Source organism: Fusarium mangiferae (assembly GCF_900044065.1).
Source record: "Fusarium mangiferae strain MRC7560 genome assembly, contig: FMAN_scaffold002, whole genome shotgun sequence".
NCBI lineage: Eukaryota > Fungi > Ascomycota > Sordariomycetes > Hypocreales > Nectriaceae > Fusarium > Fusarium mangiferae.
Window position 1 is genome coordinate 1,911,616 of NW_024573922.1, and position 21,800 is coordinate 1,933,415.

The 21,800-nt window shown below is 46.0% G+C and overlaps 6 protein-coding genes across 6 annotated transcripts; 2 read left to right on the forward strand and 4 right to left on the reverse strand.

Moving 5' to 3' along the window:
* Positions 1-1,864: 1,864 nt before the first annotated feature.
* Positions 1,865-2,274, forward strand: FMAN_06056 (uncharacterized protein; the record flags this gene model as incomplete). The annotated part of the gene is made up of 3 exons (XM_041827212.1): positions 1,865-1,890; positions 1,947-2,198; positions 2,259-2,274. The coding sequence occupies 3 exons, from the start codon at positions 1,865-1,867 to the stop codon at positions 2,272-2,274; spliced, it is 294 nt and encodes a 97-aa protein (XP_041678197.1).
* Positions 2,275-2,827: 553 nt separating this feature from the next.
* FMAN_06055 (uncharacterized protein) lies at positions 2,828-4,905 on the reverse strand (the record flags this gene model as incomplete). Its single annotated transcript, XM_041827213.1, has 4 exons — positions 2,828-3,091; positions 3,257-4,024; positions 4,075-4,761; positions 4,846-4,905. The coding sequence occupies 4 exons, from the start codon at positions 4,903-4,905 to the stop codon at positions 2,828-2,830; spliced, it is 1,779 nt and encodes a 592-aa protein (XP_041678198.1).
* Positions 4,906-8,564: 3,659 nt separating this feature from the next.
* On the forward strand, positions 8,565-9,287 carry FMAN_06054 (putative hydrolase (HAD superfamily); the record flags this gene model as incomplete). Its single annotated transcript, XM_041827214.1, has 1 exon — positions 8,565-9,287. One exon carries the CDS (start codon positions 8,565-8,567, stop codon positions 9,285-9,287), a length of 723 nt encoding a protein of 240 aa, XP_041678199.1.
* A 373-nt stretch (positions 9,288-9,660) lies between these two features.
* FMAN_06053 (uncharacterized protein) lies at positions 9,661-12,116 on the reverse strand (the record flags this gene model as incomplete). The annotated part of the gene is made up of 6 exons (XM_041827215.1): positions 9,661-10,504; positions 10,557-10,727; positions 10,776-11,410; positions 11,463-11,545; positions 11,599-11,993; positions 12,052-12,116. 6 exons carry the CDS (start codon positions 12,114-12,116, stop codon positions 9,661-9,663), a joined length of 2,193 nt encoding a protein of 730 aa, XP_041678200.1.
* Positions 12,117-13,192: 1,076 nt separating this feature from the next.
* On the reverse strand, positions 13,193-17,273 carry FMAN_06052 (uncharacterized protein; the record flags this gene model as incomplete). Its single annotated transcript, XM_041827216.1, has 6 exons — positions 13,193-13,971; positions 14,029-15,035; positions 15,087-15,190; positions 15,241-16,119; positions 16,169-16,357; positions 16,407-17,273. The coding sequence occupies 6 exons, from the start codon at positions 17,271-17,273 to the stop codon at positions 13,193-13,195; spliced, it is 3,825 nt and encodes a 1,274-aa protein (XP_041678201.1).
* Positions 17,274-18,562: 1,289 nt separating this feature from the next.
* FMAN_06051 (uncharacterized protein) lies at positions 18,563-19,840 on the reverse strand (the record flags this gene model as incomplete). Its single annotated transcript, XM_041827217.1, has 2 exons — positions 18,563-19,547; positions 19,599-19,840. 2 exons carry the CDS (start codon positions 19,838-19,840, stop codon positions 18,563-18,565), a joined length of 1,227 nt encoding a protein of 408 aa, XP_041678202.1.
* Positions 19,841-21,800: the final 1,960 nt, after the last annotated feature.

Genomic DNA, 21,800 nt, shown 5'->3' on the forward strand with positions numbered 1-21,800 from the left:
CTATCATGTGGCAAATTTGGCTATGTGTTGATAGATTTGAACTCCTCACTGTAGTGTAAGTGGTCAATTTTGCTGAGGGAAGCAGCATAGAATCATAAGACTTAAGTAAAGCTGGTGATGGATAGTAAAAGGAGATAAAGACTACAGTAATCACGTTACTTACACGATATTAAGCCGTATGAGTTGGAAAATAGTTGACAGTCCTTCCTCGTATCGCGCATGTCTCGAGCCAAGGCAGCTGATTGATAAGAGTTGGCCACAGCATAAAGAATGTCGCCAATCTCTATATTTCTGACAAGCCTATAAGTAGACAGACATATCTGTAGCCTCCTCTCTTTATCATCGAAAAGCTATGCACGGGTGTGTGTACGTCATACGGAGCCGTAAAAACAATCGCTCTTCAAAATGTTGCACGGATGGTCAACGTTGTAGTTTGGTGTTACCTGCTCTTAGGTCAGTGTCTCTCTTGCGTTGTCTACCTACCTAGGTACGAGATACCTTGGGACTATCAAATATACAATTGTTTGGCGGGTCAAGGAAGCTCAGAGTGATGTTCATGTGCTTGTACTCTGGCGAGTAACCAAATGACGAGAGGAAGCAACGGCTCCCTAGGTCAAGCATGAGGCATTGTACCTCTGTACCTAGTGCAGCATGAAGTGGCATGTTCCTTTCGCATTGAATCAACTAGAAGCTTGGTGGTCAATAGGTGTGTTAAGCTCTTATGCTTCCCATAGACCTGGGATGTTGCCCTCTGAAATCTTGGTCTTAACTGCATGTATAGGTACTAACACACAGGCTTTCAACCACTCCTATTGCCGTCTGGATTCCATCTGATAGTATGATTGCTCTGTAAAGATAGAATAGCACACGCTTCTCATACGTGGTTATTCTGATTGTCAGACAAAAACACCATGATTGCTTCTTCAAGCCTCACACAAACAAACCCCTGCATCACCACACCAACATAGACTGTTCTCGATTCACCACGGGGGGATAAGTCAGCCGCCACAAAAGCTTGAATCCCTCAAGCTGTTGACAATTAAGGTATGACAGGTGAGTCTAGGCGATCAGTGAGTGTTTGTAGGACAAGGCATTGCCCATTGCGTACCTATTTTATGTGGTTTATTTTTGCACGCACTTCGTCTCGTCTTTTGCACTGCCACTGCATGGATCGCATGGACGGCAGCGGCCCGGGATAGTTTCTTGGCATTCTCAGGTATAGGGACATGTTCAAGAGCACGATGCTGCACGGAATCAAAGCACCTTGGAATGGAGAAGCACTTGTTTCCGTCTCACAGACTACCTCTCTACCTACCTAGGTACCCAAGGTTCCAATTGTCGCTCGTTCCATACGACAAGGCATCAAGTGTTTCGATACATCGTCCCCCTCTAAGGTCCACTAACATCAGCCAAAGTTACAGGAGAGCAGCCCCTCAGACAAGACCTGGACCCTGTTTTTCGACAGCTGGAGGTGCCGAACAATCCAATTGGCGATCCCCGAACCTAAGTTCCATTAACGGGCGGGTTTTCGCGAATACCTCAGTCCAAGGGCGAGCTAGTCCAGGTACTTGGCTTTCCATTACTTCTACTGCTCACTCACATGCATCCCTAAAGTAGTACTCTACCCCCCAGATCCTTCAGCTCTTGGTCCCCTCAATTCTTTGCGCAACCCCCTTTCGGCTGCCTCTCTCTGTCGCTCTAAGGAACCCCTTCCCTCCCTCTTCATACTCTATTCTTCTTTACTTCTGCAACTGCGTTGATCGCATTCTTCTCTTCTCTTCTCCAGTCCAGCGCACCTTTCCTCACTATTGCCAATCGCCAATCGCCAATCGCCGTTTTCGCATCACACGTGTCGCAATCAAACATGGCCAAACAATCTTCAGCTCTCAGGTACAGCTGCAACGGCAGTGCTCACTCCAACGACAGTATCTAATTGACTCTTACAGCCAGGTCCTTCCTCTCATCATCGTCTTCGCTCTGCTCAGCGTAGGCGGCTGGATCGGCTACCAAGTCTACATCAGCGTCGCCAAGATGTCCGACGCTGCGTCCGAGCGCATGGGCAAGAAGAACGTCGTTTTCACAAAGGATGGTGTAAAGGTCGGTGTCAAACAAATCAAGAACGAAAACTACGTCGATGCGACGCAGAGCTGGTTCGTCAAGGCGTGGAATCTAGGCACGACATCAGATGCTAGTCAGAGGTGCGTACATCATGGTATCGTTTCTCGTGGAAGTGGAATAGGTCCTGACAATGTCTACAGTAAGAAACAAAAATAAACTCGATCGCCACTCCGTCACGAATTTTCTATCTTGATTCGAATATGCTAGGGGCATGGGTAGCACGACACGCACGCAGGCATCCATAGGACTCTTCAACGAATCTCTTCCATTAGGGCAGTTTCTTCCAACTTGATTCATATTACACCAGATATCCGGTTGCAAGATTGCTCTATAATACAACATATTGCACTTGAAAACGTTCGTGTGATCGTGAATTTCCAAACCATGACACCCCATGAAATTATCCATGGATATCCACTCGTCTAACACATCCAAAATGGCACCAGTCAAACCCCTACACTTTCGTTTCGAGTATCGGATCTGCAATTGCACAATCGAGCTTAGATCAAACAAATTCACGGTTATCTTTGAACGCCTGGTATCCAATCCAATAATGGCATGCTTATAGACTAAAAGGCGACCATGGTTATTCAGGACCAGCCATCCGCTATTTTATAGGTTATCCAGAACCTTTGGAACGTCTATATGGCATATTTGGAGATGAGATGTTTTCAAAATCCTTCAAAATCCTATCTCTGGTATCCCATAATTAATTCTGAAATTGCAACAGGCCGTCGGCTACCCTCTCGTTATTTGGTAAGGACCCCCTGGCTTTACTCAGTAGCTCCGTTTTCTGTTTCTCAGCTCTCTCCTTCTGCATAGCTTCATGCTGTTGTATTGGGTTCAGAGAATATCCTGCCATAGCTGGTGCCGTCTTGGACGACAAGAGCTTTTCAAAGTTGTAGGAGGCAGGGTATGGGCTAGCCATCAAGCCATCCCTTCGGATGAGCATTGAGGGAACACGAACATTGAGCTGTGGAGAAGTGTCAGTTGGCCCTGAAGTTGATACCAGAAAAAGCAACCAGTGTGGGAATAGATAAATGCTGAAAAAGGAAAAGAAGACGAACAAATAAAAAAAAAAGAAAGGAGATATCAAAGCGGAGGCAAATATCTCCAGGGATTCAGAGAGGGTACTCACTTGTTTAAGCACATTGGCGTACCTAACACCAAGATGATTGCCAATAAACTCAAGTCGACCTTTGACCCATGCTCTTTGTGCATCAGTTGTATAATCCTGACCCTGGACACAAGTCAGGGGCCAAGTCAAGAAGTATCCTGGCAGACCTTTTAGGGCATCTTCCTCCCCACAGCCAAACGCGGAGAGGTTAGCACGCTCAAGAAGCTCCCTGCGACTAGAAAACCAGCCCAGCTGGTAGGGCACCGAGGAAATGATGTCCGTGATGGTATCAACACACGTTCTCGCGGCTGTTGCGTATTCGGGGGTTGTTCGGTAGTCAACCGGGGCGCAAACCCATGCAGCACAGCGAACAATCAGTGACGCGAGGATGATACGAGAGCAACGCATCAAGTTCCATACGCTGACAACCCAGAGATCCTGATATGCGTCTATTCGTCCTGGGAAAACCTCAGCCACGCCGTAGTTCCCACTGGGAACATTGTCTTCCCAAGCCACAGCTTTGTAATGGAAGTATTCGGGCAACTGGTTTGCCCAGGCCACATGTTGCTGATCGAGAGTCTGACATCGGCGAATAATATCCAGAAGCAGCTCAATGTTCTCGGGGCTACGGGCCAGGGACGCCATCAGGCGGTTGGACTCAGCCCTGAGCTCTGCTGTACGGATGTTAAGTCGCTGACACTCGGCTCCGTACCGATTCTTGTAGCTGTCCGTGATCCACCATTCAACTCCCATGGCCGGGGGTGTGCCTGTGGTCAAGGTGTGAATGATCTAGTCGCTTGTCAGATGGTGGTCGGCAGAGGAATGAATAAAGAGCATACCATTTGCGTTCTTGTGGCTACGAAAAGAGCCAGGCCTGTTTTCGTTCGCATCTGCTTCCTATCCCTCGACTTAACTAGTTGAATAGCTCCTTCAATATGAGAGCCCCAAGCGAGCATTCCCAATTGCTTTGCGGTAATGTTCTCAAAAAGTCCCAAAAGCAGCACAGCTGCTAAAGTTGAGTCCTCCTTGGATAGAACGGGATCCTTTAGGGCGCTGAATGTGGCGGAAAGTGCTTTCGTATAACATCCTAAAGCCTTGTTCTCAAAATTGCAACCTGAACCGACACGGTTCCCCAGAGATGCCATGGCACATGCATCAAACGCTAGCTTGAAATGGGACGCTTGCTTCTCGCTTTTAAGGAGAGGCACAACGAATTCCATCCATCCACGCGTGTTATCATGAGAAGGTAGCAGAACGAAGTTCGATAGAAAGTGGCATGTTGCCTGCTGGTCCACCGGAAGTTGGAGAGTCGATATAATAGACTGATCGGGTGTTGGTTTGTGAATAGCTACGGCCTTTGAAGGTTTACCCTGCTTCAGCGCCGTGGCTTTCTTGCTGGCCTTGCGAGCTCTTCGTTCAGTTGCCTGCGTCTCGTTGCGGAAGACGAGATCGAATTCATCTTTGTAGCCAGGGCATTGTCGCCTGGATTTGGCACATTGATTACAGGTTGGTTTCGTTTCATCGCACTATGACTGTGAGCTGATATGTCTAGAGGGCCCCAGGAAAACTCTGCACAAGAAAAGTCGTGCAGCAGTAAAATAGCAACACACCTTGATTCTTCGGGCTCTGCACATCTGGCAACCCCTAGAGGGCTTGCCACAGTAGACCATGATTGACCGTGTTTCTTGATGAATCCCAAGCCCGACGATCAGATCACGACGTTATGTCAAAATTCCTAGCGGGGGATATTGACAGAAGTGGAAAGAAGATGGGGGAGGATTATTGTCCAACAGCTGACTGTCCAACGGCCTCCTGGGAGGACAGAGTAAACGAGAACCGCGGGATAGGACGTACGAAGACGCGAGGTTGCAGACGGAGATGAAAGAGAGCGAGGGCCGTAGCTGGTCACTTAATGTGACAGATCCAGTGATGAACAGTTTAGTCTTTTGGAAGAGTGAATGAAAGTCTAGTATATGGTGATGCTCTGCTTCGAGATGGTCAACACCTAGAAAGTTTGAGATAACCAAGCAACCAAGAGAGACTAAGAGTGCAGCTCTCGGAGATGAATGACCAATTTAATGAAAACACTGACTAGCTGGTGGCAAAGATTCCGAGCTGTCGGTGGTTATGGTGTTAAAAGAGTTCGTCTTGTATGTACGTATGTACGTGTATATGACAGGGTATGACAGGGGACGATGATGGCTGACGGGGAAGAAAAAGCAACGAGAGGGTCCAGGCAAAGAAAGAAAGAGAAGGGGGAAAAAGAGGCAAAGGTGTCCGAGAAGCCGTATCCGAGACGAGTGAGGACGATGGATATGTTTGCTTCGCCTTACACAGCGGGGGGGCTAAACAGACGACAGCAGGTTGGCGGTGGAACGTCGACGACGAGATGGAGGGGAGGACAAGGGGGTCAACGTGATGACAAGCGATGAGACAGTCCGAGTTTGCAAGCTTGGCTCAGGTTGTCAATGCGAGTGAGTGACATGGAAACGAGGTGATAAGTGACAGATGACGATGGTACAGTACCTCTGAACATACATACAGCAAATGCGGCCAGAAGGCGGAAGAATTGCTTTTTTAGCGACGCCGTTGGAGGAGAGAAGACATGGCAAGAAAAAGGATCCTGACAAAATTGGCTGGATGCAATGCAAGGCAATGCAATGCGACGACGCGATGCACGGGGATGGATCGTCAAGGCCCCGCTTGAACGGGCTGTCAGTACATAAGCAGATAAGTTATGTTGGTACGTAGCAAACAATAACGGTGTTTGCGGTTGTAGCGAATGCCAGATCTGGTCAAGTATGCCCCAATTGATTGAATGCCTCGCCGATCAAAGCCAAAGTAAAAAGTCAAAGTCAAAAGCCAAGGTTGATGAAGAGACAAGTTTTGAGTCGTGGAGTTCTGGAGCAAAACGTTTTAGAATAGAGCGGGAAGACGGGATGCCGTCCCTGATGTGCACTCAGGCACTTCACTCTCCCTAGGCACTGTAACTTAGTGGCCTCTGCTAATGAGTCTAAAGGGCCACAGCCAATTGAGTCATGGCGGGGACTGAGACCACGAACCCGCTTCCACTGATGTGAGGTGCTCTATCTTTCCATGTGGGCTAGAGTTGGAGGCTTGAGCGGGGCTCATTACAGGGGAAGCTTAAGAACCCTGTGGCCTGAATTGGTGGGTGGGCGGGTGAGATTCCATAGCCAGACCAGACGGGAAGAGATCAAGAAAGATGAACCTCGGCATGTCATTGTAGCCTTGAAGCATACATACTCAATTGGTTCAGAACTTGTCGCACTTTTTTATGTAAAGTGTGTGTATTAACTGACATCCCAAGATTACAGATATTCCAAGTTGTTGAGCCGAGGTTCATGGCTAATATACTCACTACAGGTCAGCTAATCAACAGCCCGGCAAAAAGACCCAATGCTAGTGATGAACACGATGCAGAACATAAAGGTAACTTATGTACATGGTGGAAATAGCAGGCATAAACATCCATACCTCTTCCTGTCACCGCTAGTGACCTTACTTACTGGTACCTACAAACTGCCCGCCGCTTGGGAGGGAGGGGAAGAACAAGAACTAAGAATCAAGGCCCAACATCAAATGCCAGGATCATCATGCAGATACAATCTGATCATCTATAGAACGGACAGATATAGTGCATCATCCAATGAGACAAGATCGACGAGGGTCGGCATTTGTGACAATCGCGCCATTCGATGGATTATTCGAATGGAATATTACCCTTGACGATAGACTCGACCGACGTCCTGGTCACGGGACCTTTCCGTTGATGCCCGTAGTCCATGATGCTTTCCGTGCTGTCAATCCTGTCATTATTAAGCGGGCGGCACAGTCGCATCGGATGATCTTGGGGTTTTTGCCAATGTCAGTCAATGTGGGATATCCTCGCTTGAATATTGATGATCTCTAGGGTCCCTATACAACTGTGACACATATATATATAAGCGTTTCAGTGCCGTCAATATCAAGGAGCATCCTGGTTATCTGTGACATCGATGAGATAGGTGATCGATCTCCCTCGTGTACAGGACGCCACGCAAAAGCAAATAACTACATTCACGATTGGTAAGGCTGGCTGGCACACAGACAGTTCTGACTCTTGAAGGCTCCAGACCAGGACATATAACAATGCTTCGAGTGCCACAAATCGAACGATGGGTTCATTGCCGCTTCTGGCAATAGCGGCTAACGTTGGCCCATGCGGGATGTCTCGGCCATCAACGCCTCAACGCCGTTAAAGGTTTCACATAACCAGCCCTTTGTGATCCATCTTCTCAAGCTGAGACATAATAGAGCTGTTATTAGACTTGGCTGAGTTGGTAAGCCGCCTGAAAACATGTTTTCTGCAGCAAGAAGCCGAGGCATCTCTGCTACCAAGGTCTCCCTTGTAAGGCTGCATCAACCTCAAACCAACACATTCAGCCTCCATTCCTTCACATTTGCGATGGTGGGCCACGCGGTAATAATGAGGCTTCGTGCCTCGGTCTTAGACATAAACGGGCATCTGCATTTGGTCGATGCTCATCTCTTTTGGATGGCCTCAATGCGTATCCCGGATCGCTGGGTTCTCTGCCGGTTCAGCCCTGATAACAAAATATACAAGCCTGGGTTTTCCACCAACAGCTTATTGTCAAAGCTTCACATAGCACGCCTCCCATCTCTTTTGGAACAATCCCATATTTCGCGCTTCGGCCTTCACATTTGCGCGAGCTTTGAATTGTCCTATCGCTGAAGGCCTCATAAGCCATGTTCCTCCTAGTGCTGCTTGAGAGGCAGAAGCCTGTGAGGTTCTAAGAAGTGCCGCTGCTCGTTTATCCTTAGAGTATAATTATGGGCCATTCAATACCAGTGTATTGTGCTATACCGCAAAACTTATACTGTGCACACTACTCCGTACAGCCAGTTATATTTCGGCAAACGTTTCTTGTGCAACTTTTCAACGTCTTCTTAACCACAAGTAAATAGCTCAAGTCATGGGCTATTCCCAAAAGCTTCAATCTATAGATCAAATTTGACGGTTTCTGTACAGGACAATACCGGAATAAATGGATATTCTCGTCAAGCAGTCCGGGCTTCACCGGCACGTCCTTCTCCACTTTCGGTGTGCCGACCGGCATCCCAATTCGGCCACCCTAGACCGGCACCGGCAAACGATTGTATTATCTCATCAATGTCCAAGTCAACTACAGGGCGTGCTCTCCCTATAAATAACCAGTAAAATACTGTCATTTGAGGACAATAGACAAGCATCATTCGGTCATCATCATCATCAACATCATCAAGAAAACCCCTTCACCTTCACTTAAAAATGAGCAAGATCTCCGACTTTGGCCTCCTCTCCTTCGACGTCTACGGTACTCTCATTGACTGGGAGACTGGCGTTCTAAATGGCCTCAAACCCCTTCTCCAGTCCAACAATGCCGAAATATCTCGCGAAGATCTCTTGAAGATCTATCATGAGGCTGAAGTTGCTCAACAGGAAAACACTCCTGAAATGAAGTATTCTGAGCTTCTGACAGCCATCCACCCTCATGTTGCAGAGCGTCTCGGCTTCTCTAAGCCCACATCTGAACAAAACAAGGCCTTTGGCGATTCAATTGGATCATGGCCAGCATTCCCTGATACTGTTGATGCTCTTCGTCGTCTCGGCAAACATTACAAGCTCGTTGTTCTGTCTAACGTCGACCGCGAATCCTTCTCCGGCAGCAATGCCGGTCCTCTTCAGGGCACCCTCTTCGACCTGATCATCACTGCACAAGACGTTGGAAGTTACAAACCTAACCTGAACAATTTCAAGTATATGTTGCGGGAGGTAGAGGCCAAGTTTGGTATTCCCAAGGAGAGGGTGCTGCAGACTGCGCAGAGCCAGTTTCATGATCATCAGCCTGCGAAGCAGATGGGCATCAAATCAAGTTGGATTGAGAGACCTGGAGCTAGTATGGGCAACACAAAGGATCCTTTGTATGATTGGAAGTTTGCCACACTTGGAGATATGGCTGATGCGTTGGAGAAGGAACTTGCTAGCAAGTAAACCAGCCTATACTTGACATGCATCATGTAATACAGGTCATCCAGGGAAAATTATCCAACTTCTAGCACTGACTTGTACTTGATCTGTGCACTGTTCAACTCAGAAATGTCCAGGTGGTTGTTTAATAAGAGCAATTGAATCTTATCAATGTGGCTTTGAGGGCGTAGTTGCAGACTGTTGTACTGAGCCAGTCTTGAATGTTCCAGCTAGAAGCCAGGATAGTTAGCGACAATTAAGCTAAATCAGATCCAAGTCGTTATACCTGGCGATGGCCTTACTTCTGTGAGAGAACTTTGAAAGATGTAACGTAGTAAAGTTTTCGTGTACATAGTTAAAACGAAATTCAATATCGTAAATCGTAAGTCATATACCATTAAGCCACCGGCTGCTCAAACCCATGATCAAACCAATCTCCCAGATCTGGCAATGAAATAACTTCCGTACGCGCAGGCAGAGAGCAACCAGTCTTGTAACCTCCGGCCATGCCAGAACACTGATACGTGAGCGAAGGCCCTCCAAAAACGTCCAGCATAGAGTTTTCCTGTCGAGGCAGCCGAAACGATCCTCCTGGAACAATCTGCTGCATGGCTACCCAATTTCGAAACTGGAGATATCCATCTTCGTCGAGCTTCCCGTTGCTATCTCGACTCTTTGCGTGGTTCAGTCTGTCGAAAGCAATCTCTAGCCCTTCTACTGTGCGCTTCTCACCACTTGTCGAAAAGACACCGGTTGATATTTCTCGCAGTAATTCCATCCCTTTCTTGCAGGCATCCTTACAACTGCTGCTCCTGTCCGAGACACATTTTGCTACCAGGGCGAGAACAGCAGCGCAGCAGGAGCTGAACTCCGTGTAAGAAGATTTTGAAAGACTAGTCTCATCATGCAGAGTTTGACAAAGTTGAATAGTGGTGACGGCACTGTTGATACAGTCGTTGACTAGTTCGCTTCTGAGTTTCGTCCACTCTGCACTCGGCGTGTCCTTGGTGTTGATATTCAGCTCGTCCAGGATAAAAGATCGACCAATCAGGATATGGATCAAATTATATGTTAAGAAGAGGTGTATGTTGGATCGGAATAGTGGTTTGCCAGGTGTCAGGTCTCGACAAAAGGTGTCCTCGGAGAGACTTTGCCAGTAACTGCGGAGCCTCTCCTTGAGTTGGACCATGTTTTGAAATGCTTTGACTTTCTGCACTTTGTCTTTGTTCTTTAAAGCCAGACTGTGTCTTGTTAGTCTTTCAATTTCAAATGGGATCAGTCAATATTGCCTACATTCCATCTCGAGCATCCTCCATAAAGATGGTCAGCTTGAGCATGGCCATGTTGTTTTGAAAAGTGTTGATTCTCTCCTTGGGTTGCAATTCTTCCAAATCAATTGGCAGATTAGCATCAATATCTAGTCTTGAAATAGAAACAGGCCGTCCGTGTAAGATGCAAATCCGGCTGTTGTATGTTAGGTCTTGTAAAAGGTTTCGCTGAGTCTGAACTGACCGTTCGAGAGCATAGGCGGTCCACCAAACTCTTTTCCGCAGCTCTACTTCTCGAGGAGATAGATCTCGGAGAGTCTTCTGATGAAGGTTGAATTGTGTTGCTACCTTGATAGCAATTCCGAAATAGGTACAAGACAAGCCAGCTGGGTCGATAGGAAGGACATATATGCCGAATAGGAGAAAGGCCTGCACGCTTTCGATGCAGCCCATACCTAGAATATCAGGGATCAGGTTTGTGGCCTTTCTGTACAATGTCGATGCAATAGTATCATCCATGGTCTGGCAGATATCGTGGGCATCTCTCATGAGCTCTCGATTCGAGCCCCTAACCGAAGACTGACAGAGATGCGAGAATTGTGTTCCGAGCGCAAAGACCATCAACGCGACAGAGACCCAGGGGGCATCTTCGCTGCCCACACGTGTAGGACAAGAGTAGAACTGGTCAAGGCGTTGTCGAAGTACCTCCTCGTCGGTATAGAAATAGTTTGTTTGGGCGATCTCAAAGAATACTCGCAAGAGGGTCAGTGCAGAGGGAGCTGGTGGGAACAAAGACACAGCTTCAAGCACTGCTGCGTCTCGGGATAGAAGCTGAGAAGCATTTGCTTTGTCGCTGACTGCTGTGTCTGTCCCTGAGTCCTGAACGTGTTGTTAGTGGACGCCGGTTGACCTGTGGGACGGGACATCCTACCTCGAACTCAAAGTCGGTCAGCTCATCTTTGACCTTCTTCTGCACACGACGAGAGAACTCGTGGTGAGAGAACTCTACGTTTGCTGACACCAAGTTAGCCCTGCTTATACACCGTTCGAAGCAGAACAAGACCTACCGGTTGATGCTGTACCTACACTTTCGCAATCCCTCCCATCACAACCCACATCATCGTTCTCAACCTCAATCATATCTACCAAATCCTCCTCTTGAATACGTAAAGGCAAAAGATCTGCGATGACGTTCTCAAGCTTCTCCGTGCTGAACTCTTCGAGCCCTGTGTAATGTCTCACGATATGCTCTAGCGCCTGGATACGTTCCGCCTCAAAGTACACAGAGACATCCCCAGACGTTACTTCCACCGCGGATGCATTGACTGTTTGTACTGCTGTACGAGAAACTCGGCTTCTTCTGAACCTATCGCTGAACTGACAAGGCCTGCCAAAGTATTTGCATCTGTCGCAGGGCATGGAGCCGATACATTTCTCCTTGAGTCGGCGACAATCATCGCATCTGCATAGGACCAATCAGTTCATATCTTTGGCTTGAAAGGACATAGAGCACCACTCACGCTCTTGTCGTTCTTCTATGTGTCTTCCGGATAGGGGACGTTGGCCGGTACTCTATTGTATCCATATTCACTCAATCACTGGTATCAATTATGACGGAGCCAAATGGGGGAAAATGAACATCAATTCAGTCGCAAGAGTCTCTAGAGAAATCGTGGGAAGTTCCTGATTTTATGCCGGAACTTGATGTCCAAGAATGCGCCGGCTTAAGCAACGCAAGCGACCTAACTTAGTACTTACGGCCCGGTCCCGGAGAATCAACCGGCGCCGGCGACGGCCTCAAAACAGTACTATCTTCATTTAAAGAGAGGCAAAGGCACGTGAAAGTGGTCGAAACGCAAAGCAGAATTTCCTCCTCGCTTTGCCACTTCAAAGTCAGCTCATTAATCTCCGGATCCTGCAACACTGCCACCGCCGGTTATGAACCCACAAGCCTCATACGCAAGGATGCCACCCTCTTCTCCAATCTAACGTGTGATTGACCTTGCAGCTTTATCGGATGCTTTCCCCGGTGAACCCCCATAAGTTTATCTCTTCAGAGTCCAGAAAACAGCCGACGTCATACAAAAGTCGGTCACTTATTCAAAAGGGGGAAACATGTGCCGGGATGGCTTTCAAGTCCCGGGCCGGCCCTGGCACTACCGAGCCCTGTATAGTACTCACCGGTTTCCAGATTCATAGCTGAGCTATAAGAAATGTTTCGCAATGGACTGATTATTGCTGATTGTGGCTGTATACGCAATGTCATTGCGCATTATATGCAGCCGGCCTCAGAAGTTACAGACGGAGCCAATGCAACATGGCATGATTATGCGTCAACCTCAATATGCAAGCAAGTCAAGTAACCTCAAGTAAAACATGTCAATACTCATCCTAGCCTGACCTATGCTCGCTCTAATACTCCTGATGATTCATTCCAGATTCTTCAGTCCGGTCCTGTCTATTGTCCCCCCTTAACCGCCCATCTCTATTATACCGCCCTGAAGCTCGACGACGAGGGCCCGTGGCCTGAACTTGCAACTTCCATCCATTTTTCTTTCCCGCTCGCGGGTCTAACTCTGGTACTGTCCGCTCTCATGTTGTAAGGGTGATTTCTAAAGGTATTGCTGCCTCTGAGGCAATAGTCTCCCCCTCATGGAATCCTTAGCCCTCAAAAAGATTCGAGACGCCCTCCAGTGCATCTGGTGTAGCCCGACGAGCCACATTCATTCCTGAACGCGTCGAATCCTGTCCTGACTGCTGGTCGCTCATGAATTGCTGCGCCATCTTGCTCCGGTTCGTCCTCTTGCGATTGGAGCCACCAAATCCACTGCTCTTGGGGAGTTTACCCATCTCGGACACACTCACACCCTTGAGATCCTTGAGCAGATCCAAAACCAGAGCTCGCTGCTGGCGAGTATGCGCACCAGGCTTGGCCATGTACGTCGACAGCCGGTCCAGATCCGTTATACTCACATTGGGTAGTGAGAGAAGTACGTCCCTCGGTGACGACGTGATGGGGCTATAGTAGACAACAATTGTTGCGATCAGCGCGGCCAAGTCTTTCTGTAGTTCCACAAAGTAAGGCTCATGGAACGATGTGATGCAGGCTTTCAGCACATCGAGCGAGATATACTCCCGAATAGCCGAAGAGATTGCTGACGGGATAGGAAACCTATCTGTCGCAAGATGTGCTTCCATTGGGCTTTGTAGCACAGACTTGGGCAACTGGCCATCCACGAGATGAAACTCGGGAACTAACGATATGAACAATCGCAGAATCATAGTACAGCACCTGCTGTCTCGCACGCGAATACCATGTGTGCAGAAGACAAGTAAAGGCTCTACAACCTCCTGATGAGTGAGACAGAACCTCCTAAGGCTAGGGTAATCCTTGTCTTGGTCAACTCCCGAGTTGCTGTCTCCATTCTGAATTGGCCCATCTAAGGAGACTGTTAGTTCATTTCCTCTTGACAAACTTGCAACTTCCTTGGACTCACTAGGTTTGGTGGGATCGAGAAAGTCGGCCACCATCAACACCGCCGTGTAGGTTACTTGTCGAAGAATACTCTCCGCTTTCATCTCTTCCTTGAGACCGGCCTCGCCATCTGCAGCCACCTCCTGCTGGCGCTGCATCTTTTCCCATTCCCCGTTAATCTTGGCATCCATTTGTTGGAAGCATGCCGCCAGTAGCTGTGGAAGAAAATGCTCTCGGCAGTCAACAGGACAATCGTCAACAAGGTATCTAACCAGGTTCAGCAAGTTACTCTGCTGGTGTGTAGACAACCAAACTGAGTCTGAGAATAGGGCCTTGGAGAGAGGCGCAGAGAGTCCCTCGAATCCGTAAAACTGCCGTTCCAAGCGACTCATGCAATAAATAATAGCATAGGCTGTTTCGCGAACAAATCGGACGGATCCTCGGATAGTTGAAGCGAGACCTTCCATCGTGTTCTTCTTGTCCATGACGCGAGCATAGAAATCGTCTTTGCTGCCTTCGGAAATTCCGGCTTGCCAAAACCGATCGCTTAGAATTCGGTGAACAGTCGACACTGCTTCACCTGGTAGTCCGACCCAATTGTCAGGTTTATGCGACGCATGCGCGTAAGTCAGGAACTTGAGCAGATCGGCCAAGATTTCTGGAAATCCGTCTTGCCAGAGAGCGTACGAAGCTTTGAAAGCATCTGACGACTTATCGAGTCTCTCAACTGAGAAGGCTAGGAAGCTCTTCGTCGAACGAAGCGGAAGAAGCTTAAGTCGTTCCTCGAGTTCGTTCTGAAGAGCAAGTCCTTCAGCGTCGAGTTCTTGCGAGCCCCAATCCGCGATCTCATGTGCTCGGCGGTTGGCCATGTAGTTTTGAGCCTTGTCCAGTCCCAATAACTCACAGAAGCTAGCGTACGACTCCAGGGAGTTGCGCACGGTGTCGGCCTGCCATTGAGCCTTTACAGGATCAATGAACTCACGTAGCTTCTGGATCTTGGCCTGAGCATCCACACTGGTGGCTCGGTGTCTGTCAAGTGGTTAGCGAGCTATAGCTGCGTACCGTCACATGTACACTGACATAATGATGAAGAGAAAGCTTTTGTAGGCAATGGAGCGCTTCTCGTCAAGCGATCCAGACGACATCATTTCATTGACTTTGCTCTCTATTTGGTCATATACACCCTGCGAGGTAATTAGAATGGGGCCCAAAACCAACGTTCAAATCAACTTACCAGCAGATGATCTGGCATCTCTGACGCCAATCGCTGCAACTCGATCATGCTTTCACCCTGCAGGTCCTTGATAGCGTCGTTGAAAGCAGGGTATTCTGGCTGGAGAGCTGGCCAGGTCATCAAGATATGCTCCAATACCTTCAACATGAACGTAGCGTTCTTATTGAGCGCGGTAGTAGAGAAGTAGACAAGCAGCTGAAGGGTTCGCTTTCGAATCATGGGGTCCTCGAAGCTCATTTCGAGCAGCTTATTGCACCATGACTCCAGATTGGCTTCAATTTCTGGCCCTTGTTGCTGATGCTCTTGGGGCCTATGCTTGCGCCATTTGGAGTACCCCTTCAGTGTGGCCTCAATGACTGTGAACTGAGCATCGACGCGCAGGACTGGCATGGAGTGCTTAAAATAGTTTTGCTTGTCTAAGGGAGGCTGGCCGTCATAGAGATGCTGTAAAAGATCTTCTGTGCGGCCGAGAATGTGTTGTATCGCGTCAACCAACTTCAACTGGACAACAGCCTCAATGATCTGAGAGCTATATCGGCGGTAGTTGCCCAAGAAAGCGTGTCGTTCAGGTACCGTATCTGTATCTTCCATGAGGTAGAGTAATGTCGCGTCTTGAGTATCCTCTGGGAGGTTCTCGAATCGAACCAATCTCGAACTGCATGTCTCCAGCAGGGGTGGGATGAAGGCGGAAACAAGCTCGGTTGGGCCAATCAAGCGGTTACTGAGGAGTCGCGTCCATGTGACAAGTACAGGAATAGAGACCATCAGGCTCTGATGCTGCACAACCTGTACTAGGAGCGCCAGGAAATCTTCCTTGGCGGTATCAGCAGGCAATTTTGCAAACTTCCTATCGAAGTAGTCCCCGAGGCAAGACAACATCTATACGACAAGTTAGTATGGCTCTGGAACTATGCGCCATTCGACGTACCTCTGATAGCTTCTTCAGTGTCTGGTATTTGTCTTCGTCAACGTCCTCAGGGTCAACTGCAGACCACTCAAAAAGCTGTTTGCATAGTTGTATTGACCCGATTCTGAACATGGGGCCAACTAGATCACGAAATTCCTCGTCGTTGAAGTTAGTTCTGCAATACAGAGCATGGAGACCTTCCAACGCAGCCTGTGTTTTGGTCAGCACAAGTCATTCGTGTATTATTCGAATAATTTACCTTTTGAATGGTGACTTGTGACGAAGCTAGCCCAGCGCACATAACCTCAACGCAGCGAGCCGAGGAAATAGCTTTCGGGATTGCCCAAGGCATGAGTGATAAGAACACAGATAGGCCCTTGTGTATGCACATCTTGACATCCTCGTTGTCCTTGGGTGCCTGGTTCAGACAGTAGTCCAGAAACTGGGACAAACGGCTTAGCCAGCCATCGTCGCCATATCGCACCGGAGGACCAGGCTGACGGTTAGGGAAGGCCTCCACTAACACCGCGGTTGGAGTAAAGATCTCAACACAAGCCTTACTCAACACACCTTCCCGCATGGCGACAACTGAGTCGTCCCCAGTGAAGACTTCGTCGGAGAGGTTCTCGAGGACAAACATTACTAGTTCCTTGTGCACTGGGGAATCGGCAATGTCCCATAGTTGATAAAGCATAGAGTCCATGTCCATCCATTCAGCGCCCCAGCATCTCTTGGCGACCTCAACCCAGAGTTGGGCAGTCTTGTTTCTGATATAAGCTGGATCCTCCTTCGCGATGGCTTGGCCAAGGCTTAATACCCATTGTCGCAGGGCATCCGTCTGTTCTAGGGTGTACGTTGACCATCGGTACCGGATCGCATGCTCTAGCAGAGAGAGGGCGTAGTGTCGAACAACGGGGGATTGAGCCTTGTCGGAGGCGAGGTTATAGCCTTGCATGGGGGCTTCGTCGAATCCCTTGACCTCCTCGAGGAAATCCTGGGCTTGCCTACGGGCATCGTTGGATGAGTACGGGCTATGGACGACCTCAAGAGCCTGGTGGATTTTGGTGAGCACTTGAGGTTCACCACCGGCGCCAGCCGAGGGAATTGAGCTCCCGTTGGCTGCCATATTGGTGCTTTCGTCTGGCGGATCAATACGCGAGCGATGGATGGCCGGCGAATGTAGGGTTCACGGAAAAGTAGAGCAGAGCACGGGAGCAAAAGCGCTTGTTCTACGCAGGCTTTGTAACGGAGATCTGGTCACGGAGAAATATCTAGGCCACAGCCATGGAGAGAGGCAGAAAAAGGCGGATCGTCGTTGTCTGCTGTTTGGGGTTCACGGGTTCGAGGGTTTCGTTTGCGACGGCGGGAGCAAGATGAAGCAGATAGCGAAAGCAAGCGAAGAGCCGGAAGTGACTGGGGGCAGATGGCAAGATGCAAATAAGCAAAGTAAATTATTTTTTCCCAACAAAGGCGGTGAAGCAGAAGATAACCCGAGAAGAAAAGATTGGTCACAGTATCAAGTTGCTTTGGAGATGGTGAGAGAAAGCCAAAGTGAAAGTGAAAGTGGTGAGAGGGAAGTTAAGTGTTGGGCTAAAATTCAGAGCTCTCAGGCTGAAGAGAGCCGAGAATGATCAGTGAGCGAGCCTAGACCAGCTACCTAACTTACCTAGTACCAGTACATCCAGCCAGCCATTGGTGGCGGGGCAGCCCCATTTGAAACAATTCACCTTGCACGCCTCATGCATGAATTTAGAACCGACAAAGAACTATCGCCCCTGATAAAGTGGGAGCTGAATCAGAAAAAGAAAACACAGCTATGAAGTCTCAATAGGTCTCTCCGTATAGTCTTGGGCTCAGGCTCCCCGGAAGCATCACAAGGAGAGCATCAGTATGTGACTCCGATGAACAACTGTCAACTTAGTTCTTACCGTTCAACGTATCAAGCTCCTCATGCATGTATGTCCACGGTGACACACAGCTGGCCCTAGTCGGTGTTGGGGTCCTTTGTTTCTATGTGGTTTAACCTCCTGTATGACAGGGGCCCGGCCATTAACCAAGCTGCAAGGCTGAAAAGGAGATCGATAGGCTTTGATTCTAGCTCATGTCACTCCTATTGAGGGGTTCAGGATCATCATGCCACTACCCAATTCGTCTATTTGCTTTAGTTGCTGTAATAAGTATCGTACATTTCTTGACCCGAGATTTGAGCCGTTAAAACATGAGTACCTATTCAAGGCAGAAGTTCATTGACTGTGCTGATAAGCGCTTTTGAGTTACAGAATCTCGCCCACTCAGCAAACGAAAGCCGTGAGTTTCATTCGTAGACTGATCTGAACTAGTGGTCTCCCAAAAGTGATGAGAATGAGCTCTACATCATTTCGTGGCATGAAAATACGTGCACTTTTACTCTGAGTTCTATTTATTGGCTGGCGCATACTGCCAGAGACAGAGCAGCTTATCATAGAAGCTTGTCGACACACACCGTACAACATCAGAAGGCTCAGTATCCCGAATAAAGTCACTTCCATAGTTCATGCTCTTGTGTTCTTCAAACCTCGCCAGAATCCTGCAACTCCAGTCCTTGTCGTTCTTGACCTCTAGGTCCAAAAGTCTTGCGCCTGCATGCATGCATGAAGCGAGGATCCTCACTCTTATAGACTCTTCCGAATCTTGTATCTTAACCAGATCCAATCGCCAGACACCTCCTCCTAGGTTTTGCTCAAGCACTAGCTCGACCTTTTTCATTCCATATGATTCGTGCAGATCGTGTATAACGAAAACACGTAGATGGTCGTCATAGCTGCCTGTCACGACTACTCTGCCTGAGTTCTTTGTGAGTCGAAAGAGTGGCAGAATTGATGTAACCCCTGCATCGTGTGACCCCTTGATGGTTGCGGGCGAATATGGCTCTTCGCACGGGGAACCAGGCTCACTTGAATCCCAGATGCAGGACGTGTAGCGAAGCATGGAGTCATCTCCACCGCAATAAGCTGCGACTTGGGCCTTACTCGTCGTTGACACTGGTGTTGCAGGTGAGAACGCAATGCACCAGGCCTCAAGGGAATTGGCAATACTGAGATCAGCGTAGTTCTGAGTGATGCGGTATCCTTCGTCCAAATGTAAGATTCGAGCAGAGCCTGTCGAAGTTGTGAGACCAATCAGATGTGGGATCTCAGGGTGCCAGCTGCATTGCAGGAACAAGATATCTTCAGCAATATCGTCACATCTGCTTGTTGATATATGCTGTAAAGGAGTTGAGGGATTTGCCTTCGGGTCAAGTTTGAACACAGCCAGTGTCCCAGTGCTAGATACCACAGCCATAATATCCTCTCTGCCTTTCTGAGGGTGAAATCGGAGGTCTAGAATAGCTGAAGGCTGCGAAACTGTCTGAACGAGATGACTATGATCAAACGCGTCAGCAACCAATTGGGCCCAGGGGAAATGAACTCACACGTCGTCGCCAACGACATTGAAGACTAGCAAGCTCCCGTTGCGGCTTTGTGGTGTCTTAGTCGCGTTTGCAGCATCAGTGTCATCGTCGTGGTCTGTCTCTTTTTGGGCATCCTCATTTCTTTCGAGGTTATAAGTTCCTACCACGAACAAGTCAGGATGCAGTTTACAGAACTGGACACAACTAGGAGGCAGATCCAAGGTTAGGGAAACCTTTGACGAAACGATTTTGGAATCACCCATGGGTAATAATAGATATTGAAGTGATAGGCAGGATTTGACAAAGGCAAAAGCAAGCAATCAATAGAAAACAAATGGAAACCAAATGGTGGGGTCCGTCCCTTTAGCTACATCCATTTCTAGGGTGAGACTTGCTTGAGAAGTACGATGATTGCCAGAATGCACAGATGTAATCTCAGATACCAAAGAATTCTATGAAGCATCCAGGTACCTATTCAACTACCAGATAGAGGCTTTGCATATAGAGGTAGGTCTTAAAAGTCTTTGCCGGCTAAGAGGGATTAGCAACTACCCTTATAAAGTTAAATAAGAGATCTCTATTAAATTTATTAGGTATTTTCTATAAGTAATTTTTATATTATTTTTTCCCTCTTTAACTTATAAAGAAGATACTATATATATATATAAATATTATAATTTAGGCTTTAATAGTAATATTAAAGGTATTAAAAAAAAAAAACTATAATATAAATTTACTATTTAATTAATATTTTTAAGTATATAATTAATAAAATATATATTTAAGTAATTATAATAAGATTTAAATTTAATAAAAGTCCTTTTAGATTTATTAATATTTAATTAAAAGATAAATCTTAATTTAAATAGCCTTTAAAGTAAATTAATAAAAATTATAGCCTTATTATTATTAAAGTTAATTTAAATTAATTTAATAAAAAAAAGTTACTTATTAATATTTTTAATAAGCTTAATAGTTAAAAAGTTAAGATTTTAATAGTAATTATTATTAAAATCCTTAAATTAATAAAATATAAAAAAATAAAGTTAATAAAAAAGCCTAAATTAATTATAATAATAAAAAAAAGTGCCTTAAATAGTATATTATTTATAAAAATTAAACCTTTAAAGATTAAAAAGCTATAATTTAATTAAATAAAACTTTTATAATATTTCTTTATTATTATAATAATTATTATATTTAAAGACTACTTAAAAAGTAATTTCTTTATAACTATATTTATAAGTAATAAAAAGGCTTTAATAAATTTATATTTTAAGGCTATTTTTTATATAATAAAAAAAGTTTTTTTTATTATTAATCTTTAAAGATCTTAAAGAAAAAAAAAAAGTTAAAGCTATAATATAGGCAATAAATAAAAAGCTTAAGCTAATTATAAAAGAGAAATAAAAGCTTAAAAATAAAATAAAAAGGCTAAGGCTTTATAACCTATTAGGTAAAAAGCTTAAATAATTTTAAAATAAAGCTAATAATAAGCTAATAAAAAAGGGAAAAAAAGGCAATATTAACTAATAGTAATACTATATAAAAATATTAATTTCTTTATTATTTCTTTTTATAAAGAAATATAAAAAAAAAAGACTAAATACCTTTATATAAAAAGATTAAGCTTTTAATTATAAATATTATATATAATAGCTTTTATATAATATTAAAAAAGTTTAAAAACTTCTTTAATATTTAAATTTATTAAATTTAAATATTATTAAGCCTATTTAGCTATAAATAAAAAAAATAATAATAAAAAAAGGCATTTTAAAAAATAAAAAAAAGCTATTTATAAGTAAAAGGCTATATAGAATAACTTTCTATAAGAGAAGATTTAAATATAAATTAAAAGAATTTCTATATATATTTAAAAAATTATAGCTTTAAAAGATAGAAATAAATATAAAAAAGGTAGGAATAAATAGGCATAAAAATCAATATATATAGGTACTAGCTCTTTTGCCCTACTTAACGTAATTTTAGTGCCAGTAAAGACTTTTAAGACCTACCTCTGTATAGTGGTTGACTATTTCTATTATTAACTTCTATAAGGCGTAATCTACGTTACAGGGTATAAGTTACAGGCCTTAAAGCTTAACTGCCGGACTAGCGCTATCAACGCGAACTTGCTTCTGCGACTCCATCCCCTCGTCTCGTCTCGTCTGGGGTATTCCTCTCCTTACGTCAACACGCGTATTTTCTCATTGATGACTT